This window comes from Primulina tabacum, chromosome 16 (assembly GCF_025594145.1).
Source record: "Primulina tabacum isolate GXHZ01 chromosome 16, ASM2559414v2, whole genome shotgun sequence".
Classification (NCBI taxonomy): Eukaryota; Viridiplantae; Streptophyta; class Magnoliopsida; order Lamiales; family Gesneriaceae; genus Primulina; species Primulina tabacum.
Window position 1 is genome coordinate 36530001 of NC_134565.1, and position 11611 is coordinate 36541611.

The 11611-nt window shown below is 32.0% G+C and overlaps 1 protein-coding gene across 5 annotated transcripts; it reads left to right on the forward strand.

The window, feature by feature from the left end:
- Positions 1-1204: 1204 nt before the first annotated feature.
- LOC142529231 (putative myosin-binding protein 4) lies at positions 1205-5081 on the forward strand. 5 transcript variants are annotated; one of them, XR_012815858.1, is made up of 4 exons: positions 1287-1432; positions 1758-3003; positions 3136-4445; positions 4669-5081. XR_012815858.1 is itself a non-coding variant. In XM_075634702.1 (3 exons), the coding sequence occupies exons 2-3, from the start codon at positions 1854-1856 to the stop codon at positions 4368-4370; spliced, it is 2385 nt and encodes a 794-aa protein (XP_075490817.1). In that variant the 5' UTR covers positions 1205-1257; positions 1758-1853; the 3' UTR covers positions 4371-5081. The 5 variants fall into 5 exon arrangements, 3 of the variants coding, with proteins under 3 accessions (XP_075490817.1, XP_075490815.1, XP_075490816.1); XR_012815859.1 differs by having other exon boundaries at positions 4718-5081; XM_075634702.1 differs by lacking the exon at positions 1287-1432 and adding an exon at positions 1205-1257 and having other exon boundaries at positions 3136-5081.
- Positions 5082-11611: the final 6530 nt, after the last annotated feature.

An 11611-nucleotide genomic window follows, 5' to 3' on the forward strand; every position in this document is an offset into this window, starting at 1 on the left:
AGAAAAGCTCCATAAGATATTGTTACCATATCAGCCCAACCGTTGACAAAATTGCCTTTGATAATACTAATGGGCCACCTTTTTGAGCCCAAATAATTGATTGCTTTATCCAATCAAGCTAGTGTTTTTTTTAATACTTATATTTAGTTATTTAGATTTGATCAACTTTTACGAACATTGAAAATTTGAAATACATTAGGTAAGATTATTTTTCAAAATTAAAAAAATTCACCAAGTCTAAATATCATATTTTTATTCGAATTCTAGTACTTAACTAATTCGAATTCGATCAATGTTTCTTTATATTTTAAAATTCAGTACAATTTAATAAATATCTAGCTACATACTTGATTGATGCTTGAAAAAAACTTCGAGCTTAGACTTGAATGATTTCGAGTTACAAGAATATAATATTTTTTTTAAAATTCAAAACTCGAGTAGGATACATCATGAGACTAAAAACTTGCTTAGCAAAATATATATATATATATATATATATATATATAAAATCAAATATGTGAAGCAATAATTACACTTATGGGGGACATCGACCCTTTCCAAATCATGATCACATGTACTCCCACATCTAATCAACGTGTTCATGATTTTATTAATACCAAATTAATTAAATAATATGTAGTATAATATTTCAATATAAAAATTCATGTGAGATAGTTTATGGGTCGATTTTGTTAGAGTCACAAATGAAAAAATATTAAATTTTATACAAAAATATTAGTTTTTATTGCAAAATATGAATATAGTTAAATCATCTCATAAATAAATATTCGTGAGGCTGTTAAAAGACTTACTCTTCACGGATTAAATTTAGCTTTTAACAATATATATTAACCAAAATCCATTTATTATTATTATTTTGGTAAACTGATAGTCGTATGCTTATGATGACAATCACTTGGATGTCACTATTAATTGTTATTATAAAGTTTTAGAATTTATCAAAAATATGACCAATTAATGGGTATTAAATAATGTGCATGGTCCACATTTTACTAGCTAAGGATCTACATAATAGATCGAAATGTTTGTTACAGTTTTTTATTATTATTTTTATAAATATAATGTAATTATATTTTATACATGATTTGCAGAGATAATATCTTAATTTTTATATTTTATAAGTGAATAAAATTTTAACTGAAATGAACACTGTGGAAGCATGGGATGACGTATACAAGGATTATTTGCTGTACAAGGTCAGAGCCTGCGAAATCTGAAATTCGGTTGGTTTCACCGGTCAGTTATTTCCGGGATTACGATTTTCCCTTTTAAAAAAATCATTTTCTTGCATAATTAATGATTGCATAATCATTTTCATGGAAGATTATTAAAATTAGTAATCATACCCATTTTCATCTCCTTTTCATGCTTCTCTCTTTTCCCTTCATCACTCTTGCATCAACAAACACTGGTATCTACGCATCTCGTGATTCAGATTATCGTTATTATTCACGTTTGCAATGTGCGTTTTTGTTGATGTTTGTTTGATTCAATAAATGGGTTTTTACATGATGGGTCGATCAAAATTGAGGGTTCTTTTTCTTTTTGATTGAAATCGGGATCGTGAATCTTTTTGTGAATGTATGAATCATGGGTTTGAGTGTTCTTTGATTCTTATGCCTTTTGGACGAATGGGTTGCAATTTTCTTGATTTGGCCTGATACCAAAAGTTTTTATGGTTTGCATCTAATTGATTTTTTTGCTTTCTGATTGCTGCTTTGTTTTTAATGCCACAGATTGCTGTCAATGTTTGATGGTTTCCTGTGGAAGGGTCTCTAATATTTTCTAAGTTAAGGAAGAGTGAGAAGTAATTTGGGATTTGATTTATGTGAATGTTGGGGATCATACTCTTGCAATTAATGGCTGCTGAGTTTCTATCTGTGAAAAAGGGGAAATCCCCTGGATTCATGACTCTATTGTCATCCGCAGCTTGTGAATGGTTTTTGATATTTTTGCTATTTGTGGACGCGGCGTTTTCGTATTTGCTCACAAAATTTGCTCAATACTGTGAGATCAAAACTCCTTGCCCATTATGCTCGAGGCTCGATCTTGTTTCCGGGAAAAAGAAACCAGAAAACTATTGGAGTTTATTATGCAGAAGCCACAGAGAAGAGATGTCATCTCTAGTGCCTTGTTCTATACACAATAATCTTGCCGATGTTAATGGGATGTGTGAAGAATGTTTTATGCCAATTATTATGCAGCATAAATCGAATTCTGGATCATATAGGTTGTTAGTTGGTAAGCTGTGGGTTGATGTAGAACGATCCATTCTCCAAAACTTAATGCTGAATAAGAATATACGATTTGGTTCTTTGGGGCGTAGGACGTGTTCTTGCTGCAACAAGATATGGAGAGCTAAATCTAATGCTGAAAGATTACTCGGGCTTTCTCCAGTTAGTCTTGGGGCTTCTAAAGCCAATCTGAAGCCTCCTTTGCCTCGTGTGGCAGGCCGGAGTCGTTTTAGTCGTAGGGATAGCTTGAAGAGGTTGAGAGAGAGATTCTCAGGGCCGATGGCACACCGTTCTGCTTTAGGAAATAGTGTTGATACACTGTCTCATGTGGGTTATACGAAGCTGAAAATCTCCTCTGATTCCGAGTCCGAGGTCCTATGCTCGGAGAATGATGAAGAAGGAAATGCGAGCTGTCGCTGTAAAATTGAAAGTAAACCAGACTATAATGTTCAGTCTAGCTTAAAAGGTCCACCTATAACACAGGATGAGAAAGTGAAACCTTCGGTTCTTGATCTACCAAATCTGCTTGATTTGAGTGATGATAAGATTTTCATTTCTTTATCAGTAGATACGTTCATAGAGCACGGTCTTAGAGAGCTCAACTGGGCAGAAGCTTATAATAAACCAAGCACATTTGTGACACCGGAGCTAGCTTCATTAGACCACAGTTCCCAACCACTTGGTGTTGGGAAAGGTTCTTTAGATTTGCCTGAAGAGACTTATAATACCTCGTCATTTCTCAAGAAGCGTAAGCTCTCAATCTTAACGTATTTTACAAGCATACATATCATCTATCTGTGCAAGAAAGGAGTCGAGAGATAACAAACATGATCGTTATAGCATTTGTGATTGATTTAACAAGCTGAATTTGAATTTGCAGAACTAAATGACAAGGGAAGAAGGGAAAAAGGAAATACATCTACGGTGAATCATATAGAAGCCGTTGCTGGAATTTCTTCAGAAGATGCTCATTCATCAGAGTCAAATAAAAAGAATATGACAGATGCTTCTACGCAGATAATGGAAAACAGAGAATTGTCAAGCTTACTACCAGTTGAGCCAATCAAAGCTTGTGACTCTGCTAAAAACGAAGAAGAAGATACAAATTCCCTGCCACAAGATTCTACATCTGATGCAGGCTTGTCTCCGAAAGATAACAGTCCTAGAGCTCATAATGAACACATTGAATTTAGAAAACCCGAGGATTACTCTTATCAGGCAAATGAGACCAGCCTATACGAATATATGGAGGGAACTGGTCATGCCGATATTGAAGGTAAAAGCATGCTTGATCGACTAAAAGAACAGGTTGAGCAGGATAAAGTCTACATGGATTCTTTATACAAGGAGTTAGAGGAAGAAAGAAACGCTGCTGCAGTTGCAGCAAATGAAACCATGGCCATGATTACGAGACTACAGGAGGAGAAAGCGTCGCTTCACATGGAGGCATTGCAATACTTAAGAATGATGGAGGAACAAGCAGAGTATGATGTGGAGGCACTGGAAAGAGCCAATGATGTTATTGCTGAAAAGGAGAAGGAATTGCAGGACTTGGAAGCGGAGTTAGAGTTCTACAGAAACAACTTTGGTGATGAATCATTAGGAGACGATAAAGAAAATAATCCCGGCACTTCTAGTGTTTCGAGATCTTATAATATTAAAAAAACCAATGGAACCTGTAACCCAGCCATGGATGGTCCAGCCTCGAAATTTGTGGATGAAAAACTCTACATCTTGCAATGTTTGAAGAAGTTGGAGAAGAAGATCCATCAAGCTCAGAATGACGAAAAGATGAAAAACAAGGTTGAGAATATTCATCGTACCGGAGAGATGTCAATAAGTCAAGAAAATGAAGATAATGGTTCATTTGAGCAAAAGAATGTGTATCCTTCAAATGGGAACCCAGATCATGACAGGGAAAATAATTTTGTTTCAGGGAAAAGAGAGACACTGTTAGAAAATGGTCCTTCCGCTTTTGAGAAGGAAATTGCAGAACTTCACCAGAGGTTGGATGCACTTGAGACTGACCAAAATTTCCTCAAGCACGTGTCTGACTTGCTTCATAATGGAAAGGATGGATTGAATCTAATTCAGGAAATATCTCACCAGCTATAAGAGTTGAGAAAAGTTGAATACAATACTAAAAGATGACTTTTAATACTCTGAGCCTGCATCTCTCTCATTTGCAGAGTAACATCTTCCTAACCATGACTGTTTTTTGGATCTTATATATTTCAATCCCATTATTTGGAAAATTATTGTTACTCCATGAAAAATGTGTTCTTGAATGAGCTGCATTCTACTCAAAATCGTTCTGCATATTCTGTGAAGTGTGAAACACTGCAAAATGGCGTAGCTGTAAATGACAGGGATATTGAGATATAAATTACACGGATCTTTTTGTACATTCCAGTTTTCAAAATCTTGAATACATGGGATGAAAACAGAGTAACGGAGGGGAGGGGAGCAATCCGCATAATCCAAACAGGGAGACGGTGGTGAAGATGAATCTTAGGTGTCTTCCTAATGTGACTGTGATTTACGATATTCGGGTTTGCGCCATGTGTAGTTTTTCCAGAAGAGGAAGAAAGAGCGCTTGAAGGGATGAAACATACAGAATCAAATTTTCTGTATCTTTGATTCCATTTTCTTGATTGATTTTTTTGGTTCTTTAGAATTTGAAATGAGCATAGATCGGGAGTTGATTTTTAGTTCTTTTCAATTTAGCAATCCCTTCCATGTGCATAGATGAGTATGTCTTGTTGGTTATAGTGCAGATAGTAGTTCTGATATGCTTTTTATTTTATACAAAGGTGTAAGAATCAACTGGAGTTTTAGCTCAAAATACTTGAAATTTTTCTTTGTACAGACAACCATATTTTTAACAAGATGTATTCTTCATGACTCATGAGGATAAAAGTCGGTTTACCCTCGTATTAACATGAACGGCCTCTGTTGGATCTGACCTCTTGGCCAAACCCTCTCGCACTTTATCTTCGGACTCTGTATAAGTTTTGGTTACATTTATATTATGAGTGAAAACGAAAACGACTAAGATCGAGCTATGATGATTTACAATATCAAAAGAGGAAATAAGCTAACTTATAGCTAGCAAGAAATACGTAATTCGCTCCTAGATAAACTAAAGAAGGGTAAAAAACTGTTCCTGAACCAAACAAGATAAGGAAAATGACAATACTCTTGGAATTCAATGTAAACTATTTGTCACATATATAGTCATGTTCTGACCCGGACAAACATCATTTATTACCCACGGCGGATACAGAGCAGCGACTAGCTAGTCTCCCAGGACTTCTGTTCACCGTTTGAGTCTGCATGGTGGGCCCCTGGGTATCCATGTGCAGCCGTTAGGCGACGGTGTTCGAGTTAGACGCCGGCTGTTCAAGGATTGCAATGTAAGATTTTGTCCATTCAGATCTTCTTCAACAAGAATTCGAGCAGCTTCGTACGATGTCACGCAGAGTAGGAAGATCAATCCCATTATAAATAAGATTCTTTTTGCAGTAACCCTCATCTTAATTTTTCTACAAACAAGATAAATGAATACAATGTAAATTGATGTTCATATTATGGTGTGCTTGTCGTGTATATATAGTAGTGGCCGGTGACTTTTGAATCTTATTATTTTCCTCATTACCGTAATAGTTTATGGAACCAAGTTTAATTTTATCAAATGTTGAACGGGAATTATAAAAATTTGAATGGGTCTAAGTAACAAGCGTGAACTTTTCCAAGTAAGGAGCTAGGAATGAATTTCATGAAATGTCCTATGAGATATTTAATGACCGCTAATTACTATTTAATTTTGTTTTATATTGGTTTTCTTGCATGGATTCAAACCAATCAGACGCGTGAGATTTGATACAAATGCAGTAAACTTGCTCCGCTAACCAAGTAAGGAAACTAAATAATATGGACCAAAATTTTTCTTTTATTGACTGTTAATAGAAAATCTGTCTTTCTTCAGAAAAATCTCAGCCTGAATTGAATTTTGAACATTTCAAACTGTCTTCAAAGCCTCCAACAACAATCCTCTTTAATTAATTTTTTTTTAAATATAATAATAAATACAAATATTCTACCCTGTGTATTACAAGTTTTTGTTAAATTTAATTATGCTACATGCATTATTTGATGAATTTTATTTAATTCATTATATAATATAATATATAGTGGTCCTATTTAATATGATATGTATAATGAATGATTATGTTGCATGAGATATGTTTTATATTTTTACCGAATACATGATAGATTTGGCCTTTCATAACGTCTTTTCTATATATTCAAGATTCTGAATTGTTTGGCATGCGATTGAGTTTTTTTTTTTTTTTTTGTCGATTGACAAATGATTGTCACATGTATGATTCTTATGGGTATAACGTACAAATTTATAAATAAGACCATGTTAGAAAAATAATTACAATTTGCTGTACGTGACAATCAGTTAATTTTAAATAACAAGGAACGTTGCTCGAGAATTTTTTTCCACTTTTCGCCACATCTACAAAATGGGACATTGAAAAAAAATGCCAACAAATTCAAGGTTCTAAATATGCTAAAAAACTTAAACAAATGTCATTTCCCTTTCCTTTAACATAAAACAAAAGAATGAAAAAAGGGTTAAAAAAATTTGGTTCTTGCACCAAACAAAAAATATAGTAAAAATACAATATTCTCGAAAGTCAGTGTGAAATATTAATTGCCAAATATATGTTCATGATCTCAGTTTATTCCTTCTGTTGTCGAAAATTTCGGGCTCATTTACTCTACTTAGCCACACCAAACTGCATCATATTTTGCCCAGGATAAGCATCGTTTGCCAGTGGCGGAGGTGGAGCAGCAGCTACTCTGCCGGCAAAGTTTTGACCACTGATCGACGCCTTGCATGGTGGGCCGTTACCTCCGGGTATCCATGTGCAGCCATTAGGCGACGGTGTTCGAGCTAGATGGCGGCGCTCCAAGGATTGTGGTAAAAGATTTTGTCCCTTAATGATCCATTTCTCCTGTTCCTCGCCAAGAATTCGGGCAGCTTCGTGTGATTTCACGCTGAGTACGAAGATTAATCCCATCATAAATAAGATAATTTTTGCAGAAAGCCTCATCTTAATCTTTTGAAAGTACAAATAAATAAAGCCGGGCTGATACTCTGAGATGATATAATATATATATAAATTAGTGTTAATTTTATGGCGTATGGTGGTTGTGTATATATAGTGTTGTAACTTTGAAATTTTAATCTACGACGTTATTATAATATTTGATGGAAAGCATGTTTGTTTGACCGTTGAATGGGAAATACACACAGAAACTTGAAAGGGTCTCGTTTAAGCTGAGGATGACTGCGGATTTTTGAATGACTAATTTCAAACACAAGAAAAGTGGATAAAAATAAAGTTGCATAGTTTTTATGTGATTCGGCTTATGGGAGTGTGGGGATATTTAGTTGGGTGGAAGTGTTTTACGATGTTTGTGAAGAATTGTTCTTACTTCGACTTCTGTGATTGATACTTCTCACCAATTTTTTTATCACTTTTTTAAAAAGCACTCGAAGATAAGTAAAAGCTCTTGTAAACAGTCCGTAAATAAGATTTTGATTATATAACTTATCAAATTTGAAGTAATGCAATAACTTGTTTATGTCGTCTTTGTTTTTGTTTTTATTTTTGTTTTTTAAGGAACGCCGACAATATCGTGCGGACCATTGCACTAGGTAAAAAAAAACTAGAATACGAAAGAAACCAAGTTGCTGCAATCATGAGAACTATTCTCGAGTAATTATATTATTAAAATCCAATTAATGCCAAGACGAATTTTTTATTTTTAAGCACAAGAAAAAAAATGATTTAGAAAATATAAATTGTCTTTTGGTTGTAATTTGTTTACAAATTGTTAGGCATCATCATTTATCTTTGACTGTTATTTATATAAAATTTCGAAAAATATTAATTGATCAAACTTAAACGTGTTTTATCACAATAAATATTAAATAATTATTTTTGAACAACATATAATATATGGTAAACGCCAAATTTTCAAGCATATTACACACGTAATTGAAGGGTGAAATATCTATGGAATTGGCAAATATTTGAACAATAATTTTTTTATTGGAGTTGAAAATTTAAATTATACATCAAATACTAAAGTTTGAAAATGTGACACATAAAACAATATTTTATCAAATTTCCTATAAATATTATATTCAAAATAAAAATTAACAGGAAAACATGTATATATATATATAAACTTAATTGACCCGTATCTTATGTGTTTTTGCAACCTATGGGATTACGTGTTCAGAAATTGACCGGGGACTATTTGTATTGAAATGTTATCAAATAGTTTGAAATTGAAGTACATAATATAAGAATCTGAATTTATTTAATAATTTCAAAATTTGAAAGTATTTTTAGAATTATTAATTAGAAGTCAAATTTATTAAAATTATAATTTGAATAAATTTATGTATATATCCAATAAAAATTTCAATTTCAAAATATTTTTGAAAAAATAAATAACATATCTGTATTAGCCAAATGAGACTTAAATTTATCATGGAAAAACAAATTTATGTTTCAAATTTTAACAATCTATAGATAATATATGCTCAAAGTAACAATTTACATTTTTTTAGATTATCACATATTATATTTCAAGTTTATTTGTCTTTGGTGTAGGAAAATTCTTTCCCAAAAAAATTACTAATTAATAAAATACAAATCCACGAAAATAATAATATATGATAAGAATTTGGAACGAAGGCTTAATTTTTTGTTGACCTGAGAACTTTCAACCATCACTCTACGATATACACTGAGTAAACTACGGTTTAAACATAACCAGCAAACCATGTTAGTCGATGAGGAATTTTGAGCGTTTAGGTAGCGTTTTCAACTGGTTAAAAAAATAATTATGAACTTTTGTTTTACAAATTTCCAAAACTTTGTGAAGGAAAATACAATACATAATCCTTTTTAAGCATTTACAAATACCACCTTACTTATATGTTGATGTGATTACCGAAACCAAAATATATGTTCATGTAATCATTTTTAAGCATTTACAAATAAATAGGCATCTTGTGAGACGGTCTCACGAATCTTTATTTGTGAGACGGATCAATCTTACCGATATTCACAATAAAAAGTAATACTCTTATCATGAAAAGTAATAGTTTTTCATTGATTGCCCAAGTAAGATATATGTCTCACAAAATACGACCTGTGAGACCGTCTCAAATAAGCTTTTGTCTTTGCCAAATACCACCTTACAAATACAGCAAAAATATTTTTTCAAAAAAATGTAAAGCTAGAAATATATTTACTAAAAACAAAATTATATTTTTAATCATATAATTTGCGTGTTTTTCAATTTTTGTCATGTTTTAGATTAATTTACACTCTAAATTAACTAATTTACAATATATAAAAATGTATATATATTATATCTTGCAGTAAATGTAATAACACGTTATATAGGAACGCGTTGACTGGTGACAATAGAAAAAGGTGGAGTGTGTCTCAAGACTCACACAAAGCTCAAGAATTGAGGTCAACCGTATTGGACAGGAAAGACGCTGACAATGTGTGATTCATATTGCAGTTGACATTTCCTCTCATTATAATTATAAACTTTAAAAATGATACAGAGTTGATCATTAATTTCGGTTTAATTAGGAATTTAATTTCGGGTTAATTAGAAAACTTTTTTTTATTTATTTATGGTCCTCTTTAATTTTGTTTAATCATGATCTTGAGAAACACCTAGTTTTATGATATGTCAAGTTTTTAAAATTGAATAAATTATATAAAAAGCAAACAGACAATCCTAAGTATAAGACAACGGATAGCCTAAATACAATCATTTACAAAAGTTTAGTCAGATTTTATCTTTTTCCTAATAAACGAAACGAAACGAAACGAAACACCAGTTTGTTTGGCAGCCCAACCCACCAACACAAGGATTCAAATTAGTCAAGAAGCCCCGTACATTTTGGTAGATAAATTATGGTAAACGCATGCAAAATATCAACTATAAACATGTATGTATTTGTGTATGCTATTTTTAGTCATATATGTTTTCGTTGATAATCATAATCTTATAACTATGTTTTTCTAAATCAATTTTGGTCATCTCCAAAAGAATATAATTAAATAATAAATTATATTATTAAATTTTTGTAAGTACGTGATTTAAAAAAAAACGCGAGATATTCACATGTATTTGACCATGTAATTATAAATTTTAAGAAATATATTAGTCATTTATTACATGATTTTGACGGAGAAGATTAAAATTGATATAAAAAAGAACATTATTACACAACTATAATTGATCCAACGAAACATACATGAATAAAAACGTCATACACAAATACATTCAGAACTCTTGATTGCATGACAAGAGTTCCTAAATCGACTGTTTTAGTTTGGAGACTGTTTAAAATTGGAATAATTGGTTGGCTGATCATACGAGTTAATTAATTAATAATTTCATATCTAACAAAATATTATTATCCATTTATGTTTCTTATATAAAAAAAGATATAAAAGTAGATGTCAAATATAACTGATACAAATTAAGTTATCTATGTACACTCTCTGGAATATATTAGTTCATAGCTTCAAATCCGATTTTGAACTTGGTTCTGATCTTTTTCTATAAACAAGAACAGAGTCAACACGAAAGTTTGGAATCGAAACCGATAAATAGTTCCGATTCTAATTTTATGATGAAAGATGGTATCCATCAAGATTCACAGTTTTATAAAAAAAACAAATCTTGATTGAGTTTTTGTATATTGAATCTGTGGATGATATGCATGTCAAGAAGAACCTACCACGGTACAGACCGGGTGGGTTCGTCTCCACTTATATATATTTTTTTCCTTCAAATCCTAAATTTTTATTTATTTTTTATGTTCGGTCTTAAAAACCAAAAACCTCATTAGACACACCCTTCCCTGTACGGACCTCTTCCACGTTACAGGAAAGCCCAACCATAACTCTCCATAACTTCATCATGATTTGATTTGCAGTTAATTTGATGTCCATCTCTTAAATTTGAGAAGTTAAATTGATTTCGAAAGCTCGTTTAGATAAGCTACGATAAAAACTTGGATGAAACGGTGTCACAATTAATATTTTATGAGATATATTTTTTATTTGAATCATCCATAAAAAAATGATATTTTTTTATATAAAAAATATTAATTTTTATTATAAATATCGATAAAATTGATCTATCTCTACTTCTCACAAAATATCTGCTAACAAAAATACTCGTTCCCCAACAAAAAAGAAATCGCATAGATAACCCAACTTAACAATTCA

Coding starts and splice junctions, on each gene's coding strand:
- LOC142529231 (XM_075634702.1), top strand. CDS start 1,854: ATGTTGGGGATCATACTCTTGCAATTAATGGCTGCTGAGTTTCTATCT. Junction 3,004..3,135: donor CTCGTCATTTCTCAAGAAGC/GTAAGCTCTCAA, acceptor TTGAATTTGCAG/AACTAAATGACAAGGGAAGA.